Source organism: Sphaerodactylus townsendi, linkage group LG15 (genome assembly GCF_021028975.2).
Source record: "Sphaerodactylus townsendi isolate TG3544 linkage group LG15, MPM_Stown_v2.3, whole genome shotgun sequence".
Classification (NCBI taxonomy): Eukaryota; Metazoa; Chordata; class Lepidosauria; order Squamata; family Sphaerodactylidae; genus Sphaerodactylus; species Sphaerodactylus townsendi.
In genome coordinates, this window is record NC_059439.1 from 34,392,970 (window position 1) to 34,419,479 (window position 26,510).

The 26,510-nt window shown below is 42.8% G+C and overlaps 1 protein-coding gene and 1 pseudogene across 1 annotated transcript in view; both read left to right on the plus strand.

Annotated features, from left to right (window-relative positions):
* Positions 1-9,109, plus strand: part of LOC125444383 (extracellular calcium-sensing receptor-like) — an 11,385-nt gene extending 2,276 nt beyond the window's left edge. The window contains 6 exon segments of the mRNA XM_048516794.1: positions 578-896; positions 2,085-2,155; positions 3,337-4,093; positions 6,342-6,468; positions 7,948-8,400; positions 8,403-9,109. Coding sequence (XP_048372751.1) covers positions 578-896; positions 2,085-2,155; positions 3,337-4,093; positions 6,342-6,468; positions 7,948-8,400; positions 8,403-8,848 — 2,173 coding nt within the window. The 3' untranslated portion in view covers positions 8,849-9,109.
* A 776-nt stretch (positions 9,110-9,885) lies between these two features.
* Positions 9,886-18,213, plus strand: LOC125444384 (annotated as a pseudogene).
* Positions 18,214-26,510: the final 8,297 nt, after the last annotated feature.

Consider the following 26,510-nt stretch of genomic DNA (forward strand, 5'->3'; position numbering starts at 1 on the left):
TTGCATTTCTAATCCGGGTTACTGCTGATTTAACATTCATTGTTCATCATTTTGTGACAGTGACATCGGTCATGTGGTTTGTAAACTGTTGCTGCTGCCAATTAAAATTAGCCTGATGTTCTTTTGTATATTTTGATTGTAGGGCTACATTTTATTGAATTTGCTCTCTGATACTGTGGGTTGTTGTGAGGGTATCTTAAAAGGATAGGAAAAACTGTTACATATAAAATGTCTTCGGCTCATTTCACACATGCAGAATAATGCACTTTCAAACTGCTTTCAGTGCTCTTTGAAGCTGTGCGGAATGGCAAAATCCACTTGCAAACAGTTGTGAAAGTGGTTTGAAAACGCATTATTTTGCCTGTGCGGAAGGGGCCTTTCCTTCCCTAATGGGAGCCTGCCACCGTTTTCAAAATTGTCCTCCCTTCTTGCATTTTATCATTATGGAAAAGCTCTGGAGGACCGGGACAATATGTGTAGTGTGCTGTTGTAACCAAGCACATAATGAATACCAATGCTATTAATGTCATGTTCTGAACATGTTGCACTGTGATACACAATATTACTCTCATTGCAGGTTTATGACACAAATGTACCAGCATATCCTTGCTTTTATATTTGCAATCAAAGAAATCAATGAAAATCCCCAGCTTTTACCCAACGTCACCCTGGGCCTCCAGATTTATAATAACTATTTCAGTCCAATGCAGACCATGCATGCCTCAATGAAAGCTCTTTCCACACACCTCCAATTCATCCCTAACTATAAATGTGACGTTCAGGACAATCCAGTGGCTGTGATTGGAGGACCCAACTCGAATATTTACTCACATGTTACCAATACCACATTCCATGCAGGCATCACATACAGAACCAAAAGTTCCCTCAGCTTTAAGGTATGCTTCTTGAGGTCCGATGGTTGAAAATTGTGTGGTTTAAATGTAGGGGGATGCTTCAATGCTTCTTAACAGTCAGTCAAGTGAAGAAGCATCATTCTGTCGGCTTATTCAGAGATTTGATTGAAAAATAACTCATGTGAATTCCTTTACTCATGTACAGGCAACCCATATGAGATTGAATAGCATTCAATTTCTATGTTCTCCTGCTACTTTAACGAGTGGTTTCACGTTCCTGGAAACTTTGCAAGTACATCAAAACCAAGCAATATTATTCCTGTATTCTATACCTTTTCAGTCTATGACTGTACCACATGAAATGGGCATTTGCGTGTTCAAATAATTATATAGATTTTTTAACAAATTAAAAATCTCTTGAAAGATGGACATGATTGTGTTGGACTTTCTAGGCTGCATCCTTATATTTCTAGCATCTTAGTTTTAGAATCATTATTTAAAAACCTTTAGAAGGTCTCGGACAGTTTTTTTCACTCCATTTCAACCCAATTCTCCTCCTTCCTATAGTGTCTGTCCAACATGGCTGTTGTCTAAATTGTTCCTATGATCCCCAGCATATCTCTAAGAGACCACTCTTCCCATTTTAATTCACAGACAAGTTGGTTGGACTCAACCTTAGCTTCTAGGCAACACTTAGGATCTAATCCAGGGTCATCTTGCCTCTAATTGACTCTTTGACAATTCAGGCATAGTCTTTTGTCATGGGTGACATTTGTCATGAGCTGACATTTGCCAGATTTGGGTGAAAGTAGTTGAAGTCCACATCATTACAGCATTCGGTTGGATCAAAACAGACCCTCTGCTTGAAAAAGAGAGATGAAGGTGTCCCTTTTTATTGACAAAAAGACCTTGCTGGGGATCATGGGAACTTCATGGGTAGAAGCTATATGGAATGGGGGAAATTTGGGTGTGACTGTAAAATTGGGTGTGACTGTAAGGCCCCTTCCACACACGCCAAATAATGCATTTTCAAACCACTTTCACAACTGTTTGCAAGGGGATTTTGCCGTTCCGCACAGCTTCAAAGAGCCCTGAAAGCAGTTTGAAAGTGCATTATTCTGCATGTGTGGAATGAGCCAGAAATTGGGTGTGACTGTAAAAAACGCAGTCGGCATCCAACCCATCGACTGCTCTTTTAACCTCCTCTCAGATTTCTCCCTCCACTTTTAGATCACCCTGGGTGATGATGAGGCATCCAACGCACCTTTCCAAACTCCCGTCAAATCGAGAAACAGCATATTGTGAGAGACAGAATTTTGGCCACGGAGTTGAAGTGCCTTCCCTACGAGGCATGCAAAAACCACACTGCGGCGGGGGGGGGGGGTCAGTTCACTGATTCTGCTGTTCTGTACACACCGATTCTCCACGTGGAGCAGCCAAATCAAAGGAACAGCTCCCAACCAATGTGGGTTTTCTGCAAGACAGTCTTTGGGTGGGCAGAGACCCTTCTTCTCCCTGCAACACCATTCCAGATTTGTTTGGGATTTCCTTTTTCTCTTTTAAAAAATAAGCTGTCCTTTGAAGCAGCTTTGTCCCTGTGACGGGCAGGAGTAGAGTCTGAGAAACCCAGAACCATGCATTGTTTAGTTTGCTGCACAGTTGTGAAATGTTTTAAAGAGCAGAAGGAGTGTAAGTTGGTTGTATTATATGTCCCACTCTCGTTGTCTTCTGGCTCTTATTCAGTGGGGTTATTTACAGGAATCAGAAAAAAAGATTGCCCCTAAACGCTCATTGAATTCTTCAAGTAAAATCTTCCCAAGCTCAGCTGCACTGCAATTTTGTAAATATATACCGCGTTTCTCCTAAAATAAGACAGTGTCTTATATTAATTTTTGCTTCCAAAGATGCACTTTGTCTTATTTTCAGGGGATGTCTTATTTTTCTGTGTTCTGTTTGTCAGGCATGCTTCCAAACCAAAACTTTGCTACGTCTTACTCTCTTTCGGGGATGCCTATATTTCTCGTGACTTCAGCAAAAAAAAAACCCTACTACGCCTCTTATTTTTTTCTAGGGATGGCTTTATATTCGTGGAAATCCGTAGCTATATTGTAACGATGCTGGATTGTGGATCTGCAAGTGTATTGGAAGCATTGGCTAACATTTTGTGCTCTGTCATGAGCAAACTGTCATAACTGTACTGGAGATTGTATTTATTACACTGGTGTTGCCATTGTTGCTGTTATATTGCTGTTGTTGTTTTAATTATGCCATTAAAGGTTTATATATATATAATATATAGCTAGCTATATATACAGTTTTTGAAAATGTCTCTTTTTTCACCTCATTTTTCATCCTACATATAGATAATTTATGGCCCTGCTCCAGACGAGAATAACAAAATTCAAGATGTTTTCGTCCACTGGATGTTCCCAAATGGGGCTCATCAGTCCCGTGGTGTTCTCCAGTTATTGCTGCATTTCAGGTGGACATGGATTGGAGTGATTTATGTCGATGTGGACATTGACCAGACATTCATACGCAACGTGCTTCCCATGTTTTCCCGGAACGGTATCTGCTTTGATTTTATAGAAAAATTTACAAAAATAGAATTTTCGGCTGAGGTCGAAACATTTGTAGAAGAGGAAACCAAGCTATGCCAAACTGTCATGGGAAGCTCGGCCACTGTTGTGGTTTTGCACGGTGAATTTCAGGCCACCATTATGTTGAGAAATTTGCCCATTATGCAGAATTTGGAGGAGTCGTTCGTGAAGACCAAAGGGAAAGTCTGGATCATGATCGCCCAGATGGATTCTTTTGCATCTGATTACTACCAAAGATATTGGGATCTAGACTTCATCCATGTGGCTCTGTCCTTGGCAGTTCACTCAAAGGACATGTTGGGATTCCAGAAATTTCTCCACCTCACACACTCTACCTCTGAAAAAGAAGATGGTTTCACCAGGAACTTCTGGGAAAATGCATTTAACTGTTTGCTTCCTGGCAGAAAGGCTAAGGAAATCTGCAGCATGTTTGACAAGGATTTTGAGGAAACGTGCACTGGAGCAGAGAAGCTGGAGAATCTTCCTAGCACGATCTTGGAAAAGCACATGACTGCCCACAGCTACAGCATCTACAATGCAGTATATGCGGTGGCACATGCTGTGCATGCCCTCCGTTCATCTAAACCGAAGCACATATCTGTGAAGGATGGAGGGAAAAGGACACTTCTGAATTGGCAGGTGTGGCAATTAAGCTTCAGATAATGTGGACTCTCTGTGTACTTCGGTGTGCCAACAGGTTCTAGGCTGTCTCAACTCACGCAAGAGATTGGGTGTCAAAGAGCTACTTCCGTGCAACAGTCTATCCACTGCAGTTCTCGCTCAGTTTAAGACCAGAGCAGACTTTAATTTTCCTTGTCAAGTCCAAATGTTATTATCCAATAGTATGGCCTCTCCCAGGAGGGAAGCGCAAGCCACCCCCTGTTCATCTTTTGCCTTGAAAACACTGCAACTGTGATTCGATTGACACATGCACACACACACACACACACACACACACACACATGCTCACTCTCACACACACTTCTCACCAGCCCCATTGTTCACAGTGTGTGTTTTGTGAACAGTAGAGAAAGTTTTTTTTCAGCCACCAAAGCTATAGAAGGGATGCAACCATGGCTATTTTGTCTCATTCAAGCACTGATCCTGGATGTCTTCTTTGATTTGGGGCAAAAACAAGAATGGAGGGCAGATGACAGGACCGGGGGTGGGGTTAGGAATCTAATTGCACAGAGCAAATGCGACTTCCTTGGTGGTCTCCCATCCAAGGAATAACCACGACTGACCCTGCTTAGCTTCTGAGATCCAACAAAATTAAGATAGTCTGGGCCAACAAGGTCAGATCTTATATCACAGTACAGATGATCTATGTATCTCCATACAGATATTATTATTATTATTATTATTATTATTATTATTATTATTATTATTATTATTATTATTATTATTATTATTATTATTATTATTATTATTATTATTATTATTATTATTATTATTATTATTATTATTATTCATTTATTGAATTTAATATACTGCCCTATCCCTGAAGGGCTCAGGGCGGTGTACAGATAAAACATCAGCTAAAAACATACATATAATTAAAACAACAGTCATATCTTAAAGCATCTCGCCATGCATTTAAACCCCTCCTATCATAAATAATGGGTCCTGATGGTATTAGGACCCATGGGCATCTGAAAAGGAACAGTCTTTTCTTACATGTCCACCTTCCTCTTTGGGTGTCATATCGATTGGATGCTTGTTTTATTTATTTATATTTCTTAATTAAAATATTTATACCCCACCTTTTTGTAACGCGTCATGTGTGAAATGTCGAATGCAGTCACCTAAAGATGAATGTTTGGATGGTTTTAGTGAATATAACTGTTTGGTTTCCTCCACCACCGTTTAGCTCCCCCATTTCCTGAGGAGCATCTCATTCAACAACACTGCTGGAGATACTATTTCTTTTGATCCAAATGGGGAGCTCAAAACCGGATTTGACATTGTAAACTGGGTGACATTTCCAAACCAGTCTTTTCTTCGAGTCCCAGTTGGGCAAGTGGACCCAGGTGCTCCTTCAGAAGAAACATTTGTCATTCATCAAGAGGTCATCCTTTGGCCCCGTAACTTCAACCAGGTAGGGGGCCGAACATATGTTAGATCCAGCCGGATGTTTTTCTAATGTTCAAAACTGGTTCTCTTTTTAGGCAGGGATAATTTCCATGTGTGGAAAATTTAGATAAGGCACAGAATTATCTTCTATAGGCTATGTGATAGCTGTTGTGATGCAGTGATTAGAGTGTTGAATTTGGACCCGGGACGGCTGGGGCTGAATCTTTCACACACTCGTTGAAACCTGTCAAGTGATCTTGCGCCTGTCACAATCTCTCAGACTAAGTTATCTTCTCAAGTTTCTGTTGTGGGGGTGAAGTCCAGGAGTGGGAATGATGTGAAAAGCTACTTCAAGTGCCCCGGCAGGGAGATAAGCAGGGTATAAGAGCCAGTGTTGGTGTAGTGGTTAAGGGCAGGTGGATTCTAATCTGGAGAACTGGGTTCGATTCCCCACTCCTTCACCTGAGTGGCAGAGGCTAATCTGGTGAACCAGATGTGTATCCGCACTCCTCCATTTCTGCTGGGTGAAAGCTCAGTGGAAGCTGACTGAAGTCACCCCTGAGAATGTCCCCATCCCACCCCCTGATGTGCCAGCATGCTCTTTTATGCTATCATAGTTGCATGGCTGCAGGCTCTTCTGGGTCTGGGTTCTGCTGACCTGTGTAGCACCTCCTGCCAACGTCTTTGTCCTCTCTTCGCCAACACAGGTGCCATTAACGCGAGTGGTGTGGAGAAACATGCCTTTGTGGTAAGATGTCTTGTGTTCCCTGCTGGGCAGAGGTTGAAACATATTTTTTTTTAAATTTATGGACAGGTGCAGCCCATTTCTGAGTGTAATGAAGCATGTCATCCTGGTTATAGCAAAAGAAAGAAAGAGGGGGAGCCATTTTGCTGCTACGACTGCTTTCGTTGTCCAGAAGGGAAGATTTCAAATGAAAATGGTGAGAAACATAGTGTATAATGTGTTGGAATATTCAGCCTTGTTTGCATGCAGTGGTAGCAGAAGCAGCAGGGAATTCTGGGAAGCTGCACGAACATTCTAAAGGTGACAGTTAAAAACCGTTGGCAGTGTTCTGTTCCCTCACTGACTGACCGACTGAGTGAAAAGATGTTCTCTGTACTGGTGCAAACCAAATGCTATGTAAAAGTGCTCTGACAAAGATATTATATCACAACCAAACTGTAACAAACTATGAACCATGCATGTAACTATATATTTGTGAAACTTTGTTAATGTGTATATACTGTATATGTTTTCTCTCTCAGTGAAGTAAAGTTCTCCTTATGCTTATGAACTTCTGAGGTAAAACAGCTGGTCTTTTGAGAGCTAACCACTCCTATTTAACGTGCCGCACAATCCACATTTCTGCTCGTTACTTTGCTTGACGGGTTTATATATTCTAAATATACCCGTTTCCCTTCATAATATTAATCAAATATATTGACTGTCATACACTTGAGATTAGGATGTATATGCACTAATCCCCATGTAATGTTTCAAAAGTGTTTTTTCCCACATTTTAGGTAAATGTGATATAAGCATTGTGGATTGTGTACTTTTGTGTATATAATATTTATTTGATTTATTTATTACCATATTTATATACCACCCCATCCTCTGAGGGCTCTGGGCGGTGAACAACAAATTAATGTTACGTAAACAATAAATAATTAATATAATTAATAACATCATTAAAACATAAAATTACAGCGTTCTACAAAAACCACTTGGCCTCCAGCATTAAAACTATCAATAAAAACCCTCCCGGAGAGGGGACGGCAGATCCAGGTGTCAGCTCCCAGAATGTGCAAAAGGAGAGGCAAGAGGGCGCCACCATCAATGGCTGACCTCCCTAAAGCCCTCGGTGGAATAACTTCAGTCTTACAGGCTCCAGCGGAACTTCTCCAAGATCCCTCAAGAGGGCCCGGACAGTTGGAGGAGGTTCCATCAGGCAGCTGGGCTGTAAAAGCCCTGGCCCAGGGGGAGGCCAGCCGTATCATTGAGGGGTTGGGAACCATCAGTAAATTGGCCTCTGCTAATGCAGAGGCCGTGTAGGAACATATGGAGTAAAGCGGTCCCAAAGGTACGAGGGCCCCAGGCCGCGCAAAGCCTTAAAGGTTAATACCCATACCTTGTGGATATCTCACTGGATGGAACCAAACTAAGAATTACAGCTTGGCAAAATTGCCCAAGTGATTACTCCCAAGTTGAATTATCTCTTTCTTGATCAACTATGTTTGGGGTCAATACAATCTTGATCACAAGGATCCTTAAACATTGGATGATCTTGGCCAATCTTGTGGCAAATATCATGTCAGTAGGCACTTTCATCCAACACCTTGTCATATAAAGCAGTGATTGCTGAAATTGTCTGCATATAAGCCTACCAAGTACATATCGTCAATATTTTATCTTCCAGATCTCGCCGACTGTTTTCAATGTCCGGAAGATCATTACCCAAATGGCAAGCAGGACCTGTGCATTCCCAAAGTTATAACCTTTCTGTCTTTTGAAGAGCCCTTGGGGATTGCTGTGACCATTTTTTCTTTGTCCTTGTCTTCCATCACAGTTTTAGTGCTTGGAATATTCAGGAAATACCACCACACACCCATCATCAAAGCCAATAATCGGACTCTCTCTTACACTCTTCTGATCGCTCTCCTCTTCTGCTTCCTTTGTGCTCTTCTGTTCATTGGCCAACCCATGAAGGTGACGTGTCTTCTGCGACAAACAACATTTGTCACTGTCTTCTCGGTGGCTGTTTCTTGTATGTTGGCCAAAACCATCACTGTGGTTCTGGCATTTCTGGCCACCAAGCCAGGATCCAGCATGAGGAAATGGGTGGGCAAAAAACTGACCACCTATCGCCCTTTGGTTGCTCCCTTATTCAAGTCATGCTTTGTAGCGTGTGGCTGGCCACATTTCCCCCATTCCCTGATCTTGACCTGCGTTCCGTAAGGGGAGAAATCCTAATGCAATGTAATGAAGGGTCGGTCTCTATGTTTTATTGTGTCCTGGGCTATATGAGCTTTTTGGCCATTGTCAGTTTTGTTGTGGCTTTCTTTGCCAGGAAGTTACCCGACTCTTTCCAGGAAACCAAGTCTATTACCTTCAGCATGCTGCTGTTTTGCACCGTCTGGTTGTCCTTTGTTCCCACCTACTTGAGCACAAAAGGCAAGTCAATGGTGGCTGTGGAGATCTTCTCCATCTTGGCATCTAGCACTGGAGTTCTGACATTGACTTTTACTCCCAAATGCTACATCACTCTGATGAGACCAGATTTGAACAAAAGGGAACAACTAATCAAGAGTCAGAAATGAGGGGGGAAAGGATGTATCTTCTGGGGTTAATTTTTGTGTGCATGTATGGTACTTTTTTTTGAGTGCTTTCTTTCTGTGACATTTTCTTTGTGGGGCATACTGTTCCTTTCAGCAGGGCTTCCAGCAGGATGCAGGTTTTGAAGCAATCTTTCCCGAGCCTGAGAAGGTTGACTGGAACTGGAAACCATGAAAACCTAAATCAGCAACCTGTCTTTGTCAATACTGCCTGTTAGAAACTTAATCTGTTTTATGTTTGTTACTTCATCAGACCATTCGGTTGTTTCCAATAAATTATTCTTGTTCATTTCTTTGAAAACTGTTCAGAAGCTTCTGGTGCCTAATTATTTCCAAAGTCTGTGCCCCCCCCCCCATGTGGTATGAAGCTGGATGACCTGGATCACACAAAGTATTCTTCAAAATTATGTACATCATAACTTACCCTTCTTATCTGAAATCTTCCCTTCTGGACATGGAAGGCAGTCATGGCAACAAAATGGCTTCCCCTCCTTTCTTCTCCTACTATTACTGGGGTGACAGTTGTCGTTGCACTGAGAAAGAGGTTGTGTCTGGACACAAACTAAAGAGGAGGGTGTTTTGAAACGCAGAAATCAGTGCTTCACAGCCTGAGAAGATGAAAAACTGGTGCAGGAACCAAAGCTAAGGCCGTTTCCGCACGGCCGCGGTGGGGGTTGGCTGGCGCATGACACCACTCCAACCTTCCGGACTGTTCGCATCTAATGGTCCCAATAAAACTACCAGGATGATGGCACCATGCTGTGCTGTCGCCCAATCGATTTGGCCTTCCTGCACCGCCCAACGCTACTACCAAGGCCAGGGGACGCCTCTGCCCTGTGCGCCCATTTGGAGTCGCAAGGTAGTATATCCCCAGGCTCGCAATGCACCAGATGGTCGTGCGAGGGGATGGTAAGTCGACAAGGGGTGGGGAGGGATGGTTTCCAGCTAAGCCGTTGTTCACATCGGGTAGTGGGCAAGTAGCTACCATTTTTCCAAAACCTCGCCGGGAGGAGGGTGGAGAAATGGCTACTTCACGCCGCCAGCGACGGTCAAGAGCTGCAAAGAAGGCGCCCTGTGCTAACAGCCTCGACATCGCTTTTGCTGCCCCCAAAGCGCTGTAAAAGGCCCGTGCGGAAAGGGCCAGAGTCTTCTTAGATGTTTGCATGGCTTTGTGGCACTCTCCATCAAGTGAGACCTGGGGGCAGTGGTGGGATTCAAACATTTTAACAATCGGTTCCGATGGTGGTGGGATTCAAATAATGACTGTTAAAAAGTATTAAAAATATTTTAATATCACTTTTTTATTTTAAGTATTAAAATATTAATACTTAATACAAATATTTTAAGTATTAAAAATGATATTTTCCTCAGTTCTCTGAACTGAGATTTTAACAACAGGTTCTACAGAACCTTCGGAACCCCCTGAATCCCACCTCTGGACCTGGGCCTGGTGGATTTGGCACAGTTCTGAAAGGCCTATATGACTGAGATGTTCCATCAGATTAACGGAGGGAGGATAATAATGCTTTCAAAGTAGATGGCCTGTTTACCCTACCTCCATTCCCATCTCCTGAGTAATTTCGAACATTAATTATTGAACATTAATTGCCTTGCATTAATACATAATGTATTAAATATTATTCATTAAGGCACTTGCATTGTTTCGCCATCCTGGATGGCCAGGGTAAAGACATTTTTGCTTCATTTGCATAACCTCAGTGCCTCAACCCCTTCCTGATTATTGTTTTTATGGTTCTGTACAACTTTTACCCTGTTTCTCCCAAAATAAGACAGGGTCTTATATTAACTTTTGCTCCAAAAGATGCATTCAGGATTATTTTCAGGGGTTGTCTTATATCATCATCATCAACCTTTTTATTGGCATAAGTTTAAAATACAACAGGGAGGTTGGGGAGGATCAAGTTAAAATGAGTAGGTTCGGACACTTCCAGCAGTTAAAACAATAAATAAATAAATAAACTAAAATCTGTGGCGACCCACAGCCAGCCAGGAATTTGGCAACGTCTAGGGATCTCTGAGGAGACTGATCACAAAGCAGAAAGAAGGATTTGACCTTGTCTGGTGAGTTGGCATAGTTCTCAGTGTATGGGTCTATATATTGTCTCTTCTAGATGAAGTATATGTCTGCAATCTAGAGGATGCCTCGATTGTTTCAATGGCTTTTTGTGGCGGGACGCTCTTTGCTGGTATGGGATCTGGAGAAATCTGCCGCTCAGGACTGCTGAAGGTAGGGCCTCAGTGCCTCAACCCCTTCCTGATTATTGTTTTTATGGTTCTGTACAACTTTTACCCTGTTTCTCCCAAAATAAGACAGGGTCTTATATTAACTTTTGCTCCAAAAGATGCATTCAGGATTATTTTCAGGGGTTGTCTTATATTTTCCCATGATCTTGCTACTTCCACATGATCTCAGATCAGTCTGGCCGAATATGTAATTAGGGGCTTATTTTTGAGTAGGGCTTTCTTTCGCCATCCTCCAAAAATCCCAAAAAATCATACTGGGGCTTAATTTCGGGGTAGGTCTTATTTTCAGGGAAACGGGGTAGCTTTGTTTTTAGTGGTTATAATAATGTCTTTAATAGTGGTTTTATTATGGACATTTTAATCTGCTAGCCAGTTCACTGGATCTTGTGATGGAAGAAAAATGGAATATAAATTTTGTAAATACTAATAATATATAGCACTCAATGTATCAGTCTGTACTCCTCTGTAGACTTTCATTGCTTTGAACTAATTTAGGGGACTTTCGATTTCTACAGGCATTCATTTAGATACCAGTCTAAATTTCAATGAGCGGTTTTAATTTAGTCCACCAGAGCAAAATTAAGTGTATACTTCTGCACTTGACAGTACGAACTGGAATATCTGCGACAATTAAAAAAAAATTTTCCCTTGAAAATTTAATTTTAATCAATTTTTTTGCAAATCTGGTCCAGAGGCTAAATTTTTAGTTGAGCTACATTTTAGGTGAGCTGTTCAGCCATCTCAAAAACATTTTTTTTCCTTTTGAATTTATGTTTTCTTTCTCAAAGGCTTATTTTTCAAGTCTCTATTTCTTGCTATAGTCCACTACAAACCCATGTGCTTCTAGCTCAAACCCTCTGGAGACTGAAGGAGACATTTCAGGCAATCCAGTAAACATTTTCTTCCGCTATGTCACCGAGTATCTAAGACTGAGTTAATGTGTTTAAGATAATCGTCTCTGCAATCAGCTAATTCACCATGATTGCAACAATTTCTTTGCACCCTTAGAGAGCTCTAGTGACCATCAGCAAAATTAGAAACCATGACTGAAGGATTATATTAATGTCCCCTTTCCCACTGAGGGAAGGATTTTCAAACAGACAGGCTTTCTGTTGGTTTGATGGTTTGTACATTTGTTCTGTACACTCGTATTGTGCAGACGCTGGATGTAATATGGTTCTCAAGGAATCTAATAGGTGAAAAGAGGCAAATCTGGGTCTAGTTTTTTCCCCCCAGAAAAATGATAGAAATCTTAGTGTTGCTGTTAGCACTGCTGCCCCAAGCAGTGTGTAAAGTCCATCTTGTCCGGTGTCCCATTGGTGGTCCCCGTCCTATTTGTCACAAGTACTATGACTCCGGAGACTTCACCATCACTGGCATTATTTCACAGTTCTCTGTTATTTTCAGCCCAATAACCTTTCAAAACAATCCTTCCCACCAACCTGTTCATGGCTCTACGTAAGGATTTATTTTGTACCAAATCAAATTAGTTTGCATTTCTAATCTGGGTTACTGCTGCTTTAACATTCATTGTTCATCATTTTGTGACAGTGACATCAGTCATGCGGTTTGTAAACTGTTGCTGCTGCCAATTAAAATTAGCCTGATATTCTTTTGTATATTTTGATTGTAGGGCTACAGTTTATTGACTTTGCTCTCTGATACTGTGGGTTGTTGTGAGCGTATCTTAAAAGGATGGGAATCACCATTATATATCAATTATCTTTGCTCCCCTAATATAAACCTGCCACCGTTTTCAAAATTGTCCTCCCTTCTTGCATTTTATCATTATGGAAAAGCTCTGGAGGACCAGGAAAATATGTGTAGTGTGCTGTTGTAACCAAGCACATAATGAATACCAATGCTATTAATGTCATATTTCTGAACATGTTGGACTATGATACACGATATAACTCTCATTGCAGGATGATTACACAAATGTACCAGCACATCCTTGCCTTCATATTTGCAATCAAGGAAATCAATGAAAATCCCCGGCTCTTGCCCAATGTCACCCTGGGCCTCCAGATTTATAATAACTATTTCAGTCCCATACAGACCATTCATGCCTCAATGAAAACTCTTTCCACACACCTCCGATTCATCCCTAACTATAAATGTGACGTTCAGGACAATCCAGTGGCTGTGATTGGAGGACCCAACTCGAATATTTATCTCCACATGGCAGCCATACTGTGCCCATACAAGATTCCACAAGTAAGAGTTCCCTTAGCTTTAAGGTATTCTTCTTGAGGTCCGATGGTTGAAAATTGTGTGGTTTAAATGTAGAGGGATGCTTCAATGCTTCTTAACAGTCAATCAAGTGAAGAAGCACAAATCTGTTGGCTCATTCAGAGTTTTGATTGAAAAATAACTCATGTGAAGTCCTTTACTCATATGCAGGCAACCCATATGAGATTGAATAGCATCCAATTTCTATGTTCTCAAGCTACTTGAATGAGTGACGTCAAGTTCCTGGAAACTTTACACGTGCATCAAAATCAAGCAGTGTTTTTCCTGTATTCTACACCTCTTCAGTCTATGACTGAACCACATCAAATGAAGGAGGCATTTTCATGTTAGAATAATTATACAGATTTTTTAAAACAAATTAAAACTCTCTTGAAGGTAAATATGATTGGGTTGGACTTTCTAGGCTACATCCTTATATTTCAACCAGTTTAGTTTTATGGTCATTATTAAACAACTTTTAGAGGGTTCCGGACAGTTTTTTCGCTCTATGTCAACCCAATTCTCCTCCTTCCTATAGTGCCTGTCTAAGTTGTATTGTTGAAGGCTTTCATGGCCGGGTTCAACTGGTTGTGTTGGGTTTTCCGGGCTGCGTGGCCGTGGTCTGGTAGATCTTGTTCCTAATGTTTTGCTTGCATCTGTGGTTGGCATCTTTAGAGGTGTATCACAGAGTCAAGTCTGTTACACACTGTGTCCTCTGAGAAGGGAATGTTTTTAGTGGGGTATATATTGCCCATGTCCCAGGATCTTGTTATCTTGTGTAACAGACTTGTCTCTGAGATACAACTCTGCAGATGCGAGCCACAGATATGGGGGACAGGAGTACAGTCCGGGAAACCCAGAACCATGTGATATTTAGTTCGCTGCATAGTTGAGAAATGTTATAAAGAGCAGCAGTTGTATTACATATCCCACTCCCATAGTCTTCTGGCTTTTATTCAGTTATTTACAGAAATCAAATAAAGATTGCTCCTAAACGCTCACTGAATTCTTCAAATGAAATCATCCTGAGCTCAGCTGCATCGCAATTTTGTAAATATATAGCTAGCTATGTATATGCCTTCAGAGAATGTCTCTTTCTTCACCTCTTTTCCCCCCTACATATAGACAATTTATGGCTCTGCTCCAGACGGGAATAACAAAATGCAAGATGTTTTCTTCCACTGGATGTTCCCAAATGAGGCTCATCAGTCGCGTGGCATTCTCCAGTTATTGCTGCATTTCAGGTGGACGTGGATTGGAATGGTTTATGTCATTGTGGACACTGACCAGACATTTATACGCAACGTGCTTCCCGTGTTTTCCCGGAATGGTATCTGCTTTGATTTTATAGAAAAATTTTCAATAATAGAGTTCTCTAGTGGCATTGAAAAATTTGTAGAAGAGGAAACCAAGCTATGCCAAACTATCATGGGAAGTTCGGCCACTGTTGTGGTTTTGCACGGTGAATTTCAGACTGTAATTGTGTTGAGAAATTTGCTCCATTATGCAGAATTTGAGGAGTTGCCCGTGAAGACCAAAGGGAAAGTCTGGATCATGACGGCCCAGATGGACTTTGCATCTGATTACTACCAAAGAGATTGGGATCTAGACTTCATCCATGGGGCTCTGTCCTTGGCAGTTCACTCAAAGGACATGTTGGGATTCCAGAAATTTCTCCACCTCACACACTCTACCTCTGAAAAAGAAGATGGTTTCACCAGGAACTTCTGGGAAAATGCATTTAACTGTTTGCTTCCTGGCAGAAAGGCTAAGGAAATCTGCAGCATGTTTGACAAGGATTTTGAGGAAACGTGCACTGGAGCGGAGAAGCTGGAGAATCTTCCTAGCACAATCTTGGAAAAGCACATGACTGCCCACAGCTACAGCATCTACAATGCAGTATATGCGGTGGCACATGCTGTGCATGCCCTCCGTTCATCTAAACCGAAGCACATATCTGTGAAGGATGGAGGGAAAAGGACACTTCTGAATTCGCAGGTGTGGTAACTAAGCTTCAGATAATGTGGACTCTCTGTGTACTTCGGTGCACCAACAGGTTCTAGGCTGTCTCAACTCACGCAAGAGATTTGGTGTCAAAGAACTACTTCCGTGCAACAGTCTATCCACTGCAGTTCTTGCTCAGTTTAAGACCAGAGCGGCCTTTAATTTTCCTTGTCAAGTCTGAATGTTATTAGGCGCTTGTTTTATTTATTTATTTATATTTATTTATTTATTAAAATATTTATACCCCATTTTTTTGTAACACATCATGTGTGAAATGTCAAATACGATCACCTAAAGATTAATGTTTGGATGGTTTTAATGAATATAACTATTTGATTTCCTCCTGCACCATTTAGCTCCCCCGTTTCCTGAGAAGCATCTCATTCAACAACAGTGCTGGAGATACTATTTCTTTTGACCCAAATGGGGAGCTAAAAACCGGATTTGACATTGTAAACTGGGTGACATTTCCAAACCAGTCCTTTCTTCGAGTCCAAGTTGGGCAGGTGGACCCAGGTGCTCCTTCAGAAGAAGCATTCATCATTTGTCATGAGGTCATCCTGTGGCCCCGTAGCTTTAACCAGGTAGGAGGCCACACATATGTGATAGCTGGGGAGCAGCAGTGGCATAGTGGCTAAGAGCAGTGGCTAAGAGCAGGCGCACTCTGATCTGGAGGAACCGGGTTTGATTCCCAGCTCTGCCGCGTGAGTTGTGGAGGCTTATCTGAGGAATTCAGATTAGCCTGTGCACTCCCACACATGCCAGCTGGGTGACCTTGGGCTAGTCACAGCTTTTCGGGGCTCTCTCAGCCCCACCTACCTCACAGGGTGTTTGTTGTGAGGGGGGAAGGGCAAGGAGATTGTCAGCCCCTTTGAGTCTCCTGCAGGAGAGAAAGGGGGGATATTAATCCAAACTCTTCTTCGTCTTCGTTGATGCCAGCATAGACACGTGGCTGCAGGCTCTACTGGGTCTGGGTTCCACTGATCTGTGTGACTACATTATTAATCCCATGCGAGCGTGGAATTATGGCAGCATATCTTCATCCGTTGATTAATCCCACCCAGAGGAGAGCGTTGGCTACTGCAAGATGTAATGTGCTGCCATCAGCTCTGCTGGAGGGAAGATTTAAGAATATGGAACGTTCTAAAAGAGTTTGTTCATGTGATATGACTACGGTTGAAACACTTGACCATTCTCTGTTTCTATGCCCTAAATACAATAAGATACGCATGAAATACATGAATTCCATTTTCTTGCAATGTTCTCAGTGGCATGAGTGTTATAAGAGACCCAATCTCCTGAACAGCTCTGATGTGCTCTCTTGTGAGACTGTTGCAAATTTTATACTGGAAATTAGTAATTTTAACTGCATTTCTTAACCTTGTTTTGTTTTAAATTTTTGCCCTGTTTTGTATGCCAATAAAGGCTTGTGTTGTTGTTGACACAGATCTGTGTGGCGCCCTCTTGGCAGCGTCTTTGACCTCTCCACCAGCACAGGTGCCACTAATGCCAGTGGTGAGGACAAACATGTCTTTTTTTGTGTGATGCCTTTTATGTTCCCTGCTGGGCAGAGGATGAAAAATATAATTTTTTAAAAATTTATGGGCAGGTGCAGCCCATTTCTGAGTGCAATGAAGCATGCCATCCTGGTTACAGCAAAAGAAAGAGAGAGGGGGAGCCGTTTTGCTGCTACGACTGCTTTCGTTGCCCAGAAGGGAAGATTTCAGATGAAAATGGTGAGAAACGTAGTGTATAATGTTAAACAAATATATTGACTGTCGTACACTTGGAGATCCGGATGCACTAATCCCCATGTCTTTCATCCCCATAGCAAATATCATGTCAGTAGGCACTTTCATCCAACACCTTGTCATATAAAGCAGTGATTGCTGAAATTGTCTGCATATAAGCCTACCAAGTACATATCGTCAATGTTTTATCTTCCAGATCTTGCCGACTGTTTTCAATGTCCAGAAGATCATTACCCAAACGGCAAGCAGGACCTGTGCATTCCCAAAGTTATCACTTTTTTGTCTTATGAAGAGCCCTTGGGGATTGCTGTGACCATTTTTTCTTTGTCCTTGTCTTCCATCACAGTTTTAGTGCTTGGAATATTCAGGAAATACCACCACACCCATCATCAAAGCCAATGTCCGGACTCCTCTCTTACACTCTTCTTGATCGCTCTCCTCTTCTGCTTCCTTTGTGCTCTTCTGTTCATTGGCCAACCCACGAGGGTGACGTGTCTTCTGCGACAAACCACATTTGTCACTGTCTTCTCGGTGGCTGTTTCTTGTATGTTGGCCAAAACCATCACTGTGGTTCTGGCATTTCTGGCCACCAAGCCAGGATCCAGCATGAGGAAATGGGTGGGCAAAAAACTGACCACCTCCATCGTCCTTGGTTGTTCCCTTATTCAGGTCATGCTTTGTAGCGTGTGGCTGGCCACATTTCCCCCATTCCCTGATCTTGACCTGCGTTCCGTAAGGGGAGAAATCCTAATGCAATGCAATGAAGGGTCAGTCACTATGTTTTATTGTGTCCTGGGCTATATGAGCTTTTTGGCCATTGTCAGTTTTGTTGTGGCTTTCTTTGCCAGGAAGTTACCCGACTCTTTCCAGGAAACCAAGTCTATTACCTTCAGCATGCTGCTGTTTTGCACCGTCTGGTTGTCCTTTGTTCCCACCTACTTGAGCACAAAAGGCAAGTCAATGGTGGCTGTGGAGATCTTCTCCATCTTGGCATCTAGCACTGGAGTTCTGACATTGACTTTTACTCCCAAATGCTACATCACTCTGATGAGACCAGATTTGAACAAAAGGGAACAACTAATAAAGAATCATAAATGAAGGGGGAAAGGAATGTGTTTTATGGGGTTAAATTTTGTGTGCATGTATGGTAATTTTTCTGAGTGTTTTCTTTTTGTGACATTTTCTTTGTGGGGCATACTGTTCCTTTCAGCAGGGCTTGCCACAGGATGCAGGTTTTGAAATTCAAGCTGTGAATTCTTTTGCCCTCTGGTATGATAATTGTGGGGGAACTTCAGTTGCACTTTTTGACTCAAGCTCCAGCAACTTGTTTCGTGAACTGTGTGTCATTAAACACCCATGAGTCTCTTGCTGTTTCCCTGAAGTCTGAGATACAGCTGACAATGAAACACCGCACAGTAGGGTATATGAGAGAGTAACTAACACAGTACAGAGTTTAATAAATAAACCCTAATTTAAACCAATGCATTCTTTCTACTGTTGTCATGTCATAACATGGGGACAAAGTTTTCATAATGCAAACTGATCACTTGCAACATGTCTATCTTCAGTGTTTGGATTCCTTCTTCCCAATTTATTGGAGTTTCAAGGGTCATGGAAATCCCTCAATTTTATTTTAATTATTTATTTTATTCTGCTTTTTATCCCGCCCTGTCCCCGCACAACTCAGGGCAGGTCACAACAATTTATAATACAATCAGAAAAAAAATGTAAAATCCAAAAATTGCCAATACAGTACAGTCTTAAAACCATAAATTTTAAAACACTGCCCTGATCCTTTGGGGAGGGCGGTATATAAATAAATAAATAAATAAATAAATAAATGAATGAATGAATGAATGAATGAATGAATGAATGAATGAATGAATGAATGAATGAATGAATGAATGAATGAATGAATGAATATTGACACCTCGGCAAAACGTTATTAAAACAGATGGTTATAATTTTGTGTCTTCTAACCCAACTGCTGCATATTCAAACCTCAGCAGAACCCCAAGGGAGCAGCAAATAAGGAAAAATCAAACCACAGGTATATAACCAAGGTGAGCATTTCCATTTTAGGTAGCCTTGCTAAGTTGTGGTTCCATCAAAGCCAGCACTGTGTTCATGCTCCCAATGATTAAAAGCAAAGGGACAGGGATGCTGTGAATTTTATATCCAAAGAACCAGTTGAACCGCATGTGTCGGATTGAGAAGACCAACTGGATTTAGCTAGATTTCCAACCTTTATTGCCAGTGAATCTGACCACAAAGTGAATCTGCCACAAAGTGAATCTGCCACAAAGCGACAAGGAGTTTCAGACACCTTGTGAAGAAGAGGAGGAGGAGTTTGGATTTACAGCCTCACTTCTCTCCTGTAAGGAGACTCACAGGAGCTTACAAACTCCTTTCCCTTACACTCTGCACAACAGACACCTTGAAAGGTAGGGATAGGTGTAAGACAGTTCCAAAGTACTGTGATTAGCTCAAGGTCACCCAACAGGAATGTAGGAGTGGGGAGACAAATCTGGTGCACCAGACAAGACTCTGCCACTCATGAGGTGTGAGGAATAAAACCTGGTTCTCCAGATGGGAAGCCACTGCTCTTAACCGCTAAACTTTGAGGGCTGAACATAGCAAGTTTCAGATTCCCTATCATTAGGATTCTATCTTCCCCAAAGTACAATTTGAAGCAAAATACAATTAGATTTGCCAACGCTGAGGACTACTAATGAAGGCATAAGTGATACATAAACATTGCTCTAGATTGGTGTGGAATTGGGCAAAATAGTTTAAGAATGCTAGATGATGTGAATTTCCAATCAATAATAAATATATGGTAGACAAGCCTCCATTATGCTTTGGCAGAAAGAGGACACTTGGCTACTGAGGTATTAATCCCATGGTATGTTTTTGAAAGCTCCAACATTCTTGTATTTCCTGTATTTCCCACCCCACCTCTCCCAAAGCATCTTCCCAACAGTATGGGGAGGCACTCAAAGAGAAAAGGCCTCCCTGCTGCCCAACAGCCTCTATGCGGCTTTCCAGGTAGCCTAAGTCTGAATTGCGCATCACCAGCATATGGGATTGCCCCTCCTCCAGGGAGAGAAAACTGATCAGTGTGGCCACCGCACCCCTCCCAATAGCAACTTTGGCTCTCCATCCGTGGATGGGGCTGCTAGTGACTTGATAGTTATAGCAGGTGGATTCTAATCTGGAGAACTAGGCTTGATTCCCCACTCCTCCACCTGAGTGCAAGAGACTTATCTGGAGAACCAGATGTGTTTCCATACTCCTACATTCCTGCTTGGTGACCTTGGGCTAGTCACAGTTCTCTCAGGACTCTCTCAGCCCCACCTACCTCACAAGGTGCCTGTTGTGGGGAGAGGAAGGGAAAGGAGCTTTTGCCCACCCACTTCCTGTGTCTTCTAACAGGTGGGATATCAATCCAAACTCCTCCTCTTCTTCCTCTTCTTCCTCTTCTTGATTGTATTAGAAAAGGATTATTTTATTGACTACTCTGAGGACCAGGGAGCGGTATAAATGTGGTAAATAATTAAAAACTTCATTTGTTCATTGACCATGGAGGTTTTTACTGATTCCAAGTTTGATAAAGAACTGGCCATTTCCAGGCCATATGAAAAATCTTAGGGTGTATCACACATTTGGCAAAGTGGTTTCTCTATTGTGTTCTCACCGCCCGCCCCGCCCCACCCCCACCCCCGCAAAAAAACTTTCCATCACTTGATGTTTCATTGTCCCAGCTGAAGACATTTGCTGAAGTAAACACGATGTCATCTGAAATGTCACAGAGAGTTCCTAATTGTAGGTTGTGGATCGTGATTTCTGCAATTATCTAACGTTACCACTTTCTACAATCCTCTGGGGAGATCCAGACCAGGAGAGAGCAACATGAATGATCCTATTAATATTCTTTACTGAAACTGGATGCAGTCTGGCCTCAGACACTTTCCACGGCGTGGTTCTGTTATTGCGGCAGTGAAGCCAGGGGCCATTGAAGGGACCTTCTGATGCTAAGAGGCATTTCCCTAACAATGTGGGATCAGGCGGACTGTTGCCCAAGAAGAAGGTTATTAAGCAAAATAGGACTACTCTTGCATTTTGTGTTAGTGCAGCTGCCCTGGGTGGTGAGCGAGGTTTCTGTTGTTCAATGCACCGTCCTGGACCCTCTTCCAATACTGTACAAGTATCACCGGTCAGGGGGTTTCATCGTAGGTGGCATTATTTCTCAGATCTACATCTCTTCTGATCAATTAACATTCCAGACTCATCCTTCCCAGGCAGAAGTTGAGCCCTTGTAAGCGGTTGGGTGTATTATTATTATTTTATTATTATGGTAGGTTTCACAGCTGCCAGATCTGTTGAATTATGTAGGGGTAGGATACCACTCAGCATTGATCCAGTGCCTTTTTACCCATGATATGTATGATTTCAAATCGATTGAATGAAACCAAACCAAACAAGCACAAAATGTGTGTTTGTATATGACTGACAACTGGCAGGAGGTGAAGGATCAGATTTGGGGGCACACAAAACTGTAGATATTTGCTAGTGACATACCTCAGTTCCCTAGACTGGAAAAAAAATCATTATCTTTAGCAGTAAGTTGCTGGCAGGCACGGTTAAATTGGAAATGTAGCCAAGGACACCTGTCGTGTCATACAGCGTCAGTTTCACATTATAACTGTGTTTCCAGGGTTGTGACTCAGAATTATCAGCATATTCTGGCTTTGGTATTTGCCGTTCAGGAGATCAATGAAAACCCACAGCTGTTACCCAACCTCACCCTTGGCTTCAACATCTACAACAGCTATTTCAGTGAAAGCAGGACCTATCAGGCATCCATGGAACTCCTTTCCTTCACGAACAAATTCATCCCCAACTACAGGTCTACCACCCAAAGCAAACTGGTAGCAGCCATTGGGGGACCTAGTGCTGCTTTTTGCCAGAACATGGCAACACTTCTGAGCACCTACAAGATTCCCCAGGTAACATACACCTTAAAGATGGGCTGATATTTCACGTTTTTGTGATTTTGGGGTATAGGTGTTATGATTTCCAGGTAGAAAAAGTCAAAAGAAAAATAGAGGTATGTCTTGTCATTGAAAGGACAACTGACCTAGGGGGAAAAAGTTATTGGGGATTGATTGTTATTGGGGATTGACTGAAGAGCCCTTCCCAAATCTTCAGAGCCAGCAAGCCCCATTGTAGTTTGTGCGTGCGTGCATGCATGTGTGTGTGTACACACACACACACACACACACACACACACACACACACACACACACACACACACACTTCAACTCTTCTAATTCTCTATGTGCACATGATCACTCACTGGCTGAACCTCTACCTGGCTAAAAAAAAGAAGAAGCAGAATTCACAGTCATTATTTTATCCATTCTTCGGCGTAATGAAATTCTCGTTCCTGCCCACGTACATCAAAAACTCCCGCCATCCATCATTTTCAGGTGAACAACAGCCTGAATTTTTCATAAATGCTCAGTGAAGTCACAAGTGGAAATCTCAAAAGGCAACAGTATCAAGGGAAGATGGAGGGGCAAAGCTGGGGTACACCTGTTACAGTTTTGGAATTGTCCCCTGTACCTTACTTTACAGTTGGTTTTAGAGACCACTCCTTTCATCTTCCTCTCTTTTTAGGTTACATACGCTGCTGCTCCATTTAAGAATGACCCAAGCCAACCTGCTTCCTTTCACCACATGTTTCCAAATGGGGCTCATCAATATATGGGGATTCTCCTTTTACTGCTGCATTTCAGTTGGACGTGGATCGGAGTGATTTATAAAGATCATCCCAGTGGTGAGAGTTTTATCCATGATGTGCTTCCCATGTTTTCCAAGAAAAACATCTGCTTTGACTTCATTGAAAGATTCCCTGCCTTAACATATTCCACTGAGGTTGAAGATATGATATTGGGAGGGGGCAAAATATTTCATGCTGCCATGAGCAGCTCAGCCAATGCGTTACTTGTCCATGGTGAGACCCAAACCATGGCAGTTATGAGGACAATACTACACTACTTAGCATTTGAGAATATAGCTGTGAACACAAAAGTCTGGATTATGACTGCCGAGATGGAGTTCACCTCATTTCCCATTCAAAGAGGTTGGAACGTAGGCTTCCTCCACGGTGCAATTTCTCTCGCAGTTCATTCCAAGAAATCACTGGGATTCCAGAAATTCATTCAGATGAGGAAACCTTTCAGGGAAAATAAGGACGGCTTCATTTGGGAATTCTGGGAAAATGCATTTGCCTGTTCTTTTCCCGATCCTGTGGAGGACAACAATGGTGGGCCTCTCTGTACTGGGAGGGAGAAATGGGAGAGTCTTCCCAACACAGTGTTTGAAATGAGCCTGACTGGCCACAGCAACAGTGTGTATGATGCTGTCTATGCTATCGCGTATGCCCTACAGGCCATGCAGTTGCAAAGAGTCAAGCACTCAGCAATGCAGGATACACAAAGACAGAAACTTATGCATCAAGAGCCATTGCAGGTAACCTCCACAGCTTGAGCTTCAGTTTGGCAGCTAGGTCTCTTGGGCAGATGGATAAACAGAGTATGAGCAATGGTTAGAGAAAGACAGATGCTTCTGAATCAAAAGCCATTTTCATTAATCCTGAGTTTTCTATTGGTAGAAATCTCATGTTATGTGTAGGTGCATCAGTATGCTCTAGACCAGTGGTTCTCAACCTGGGGGTTGCGACTCCTTTGGGGGTCAAACAACCCTTTCACAGAGGTAACCTAAGACCATCAGAAAACAGTCTTTTTATATTTTATATATACCAACTTTACGGTTGCGGGTCACCACAACATGAGGAACTGTATGAAAGGGTCGCGGAATAAGGAAGTTTGTGAACCACTGCTCTAGACAAAAGAGTAAGAGGTCCCCTCATCAACACTGATGTTCTCATGTCTGTGTACTAGGTCTACCATAGAGTCTATTCCACAGGTGGGATCCAACCAGTTCTCACCACTTCTCTAGAGAAGTGGTTACTAATTTTTTCTGAGTGCCGAGAAGGGGTTACTAAAGCAACCACCCTACCCAATAGAGACTGGAGGTGCGTGTGTGCGGCGGCACCACTGTTTGAATCCCACCACCATCGGAACCTGTTATTAAAATTTTTGGATCCCACCACTGGACTATTCTATGTACAGCAGATACGTGGGACACACTATCAGTGATTAGTTGGGCAGAGCACAATGACTACAATTCAGTGGTAGCAATCATGTTATTTTATATGTGTGTCAATTGGAATGGAAAAATATGTATTTTAGTTTAATTTTCAGATATTCTGAAGATAAAGGTCAGAAAAAACACATACTGCTATAGGAATTTGGCTTTCTTTGGATTTTCCGAAAAAAATTACAATTTATTAAAACTAAATCCAAAAAATATTAAACACTTTTTTGGTGCACATCCCTACCCGTACAAAGGGAATCATACTATCTTGGTGATGGCGAACCTATTGCACGGGTGCCAGAGGTGGCACTCAGAGCCCTCTCTGTGGGCACGCACAGAGTTCATCATGTGGAGGGGAAATTGCCCCCCCACGTCTAGGCTGGCCTGGGCCACTGGGCTCGATTATTAGCATTAAACCTAAGACCTAGTTTTGGGGAAGCAGTGTAGGTAACCCTGTCAAGCGCTGTTAAACCCCACTGATTTTCATGCGAAGAACTAAAGCGTGAACTAAATACAAAGACCTGGGAGTAAGCTCGGTTGCTGGCAATGTGGCTTGCTTCTAAGTAAACCCTCCTAGGGTTGTGATTCACCCGTTCGAAGAGTTGCATGGTTGCTTCAAAGCAGAGCCACCTTCTACCACCAAGCTTACTCCCGAGTAACGCACGGCTCAGAGCCAACCATTTTTTCTAACCGAAAACCTCAGTATTCAGGTTAAATTGCTGTGTTGGCACTTTGCGATCTGTAAGTGGGTTTTGGGTTGTAGTTTGGGCACTCGGTCTCGAAAAGGTTCGCCATCACTGTACTATCTGCTAAGTATAACCATTTGCTGATAATGTACCCAAAGCGTGCTATTGTCCCCCTTCCGCTTTGGTTTTCATGTTAATTTTCATCCAGGCCTGACTGAAAGAACAGTTCTTGGCTTGAGCTCTTGTTTCTCTTTCAGACAATGCAGACATGTGTGTATATCCAGTGCTTGCTAAAGCCATTTGGTTCCATTCCCTACTTAGCTCCACTTCTTTCTGAGAGGCGTCTCCTTTAACAACAGTGCGGAGGAAAAGATAGCCTTCAATCAAAATGGAGAGTTAATAGCTGGATTTGATATTATCAATTGGGTCACGTTCCCAAACCAGTCCTTCCTTCGAGTCAAAGTTGGGCAGATAGACCCTGGAGCTCCCTCACGCAAAGTGCTCTCCATCCACGAAGAAGCCATCACGTGGCCCAGCGGGGTCAACCAGGTAGGGTCTAAGAACATGTCAAGAAGTGTGGTCCACTGTTGATACCCTGGAGTAGATCTTTTCTAGTTGCTGCGCGAGGACGGGGCCAACCCTGTTCAGAACCCATTGACCCAATAACCACACCACACTCATGACTGGGGTAAATTATTGGACCATAGCCAACTATTTATGGTGCAGTAAGAAGCGTGTGGCACAGTATGGGATTTTGGTCTGATTTGGAATTCTGAGCAGCCTCTCCTCAGGGGTGTTTCCAAGGCAGACTGCTTCTCCTGCCAACCTGGTGGCTGAACGGTTGCCCTGTGCTGCTGTAGCAGAGCTCCAGCAGGGGGTCGGCCTCTCACTGGAGCTCCGCCCTGTGATGGTCAGCTGGGCGGTTGGCCTCTTGCTGCAGCATTCCTTATGAAATAAAGGGGGGGATAGCTCCCTAGCTCCCCCCTCCCCCAGACCCATCAGATCAATTCCCATGCTCCAAACTGCTGAACGGCTATGACAAAGAAGCATGCAGCAACACATCACTTAAGCTCGAAGGGAGAGGTGGGCGGGCAAGTTGCAGAATGGCCAAACGCACATGGCCGGCACAGTGGCTGGCCTGGCCTTTTAAGGAGAAGCAGTGGCGTAGGAGGTGAAGAGCTCGTGTATCCAATCTGGAGGAACCGGGTTTGATTCCCAGCTCTGCCACCTGAGCTGTGGAGGCTTAGCTGTGGAATTCAGATTAGCCTGTGCACTCCCACACACGCCAGCTGGGTGACCTTGGGCTAGTCGCAGCTTCTCGGAGCTCTCTCAGCCCCACCCACCTCACAGTGTGTTTGTTGTGAGGGGGGAAGGGCAAGGAGATTGTAAGTCCCTTTGAGTCTCCTACAGGAGAGAAAGGGGGATATAAATCCAAACTCTTCTTGTTCTTCTTGTTCTTGTTCTTGTTCTTGTTCTTCTTCTTCT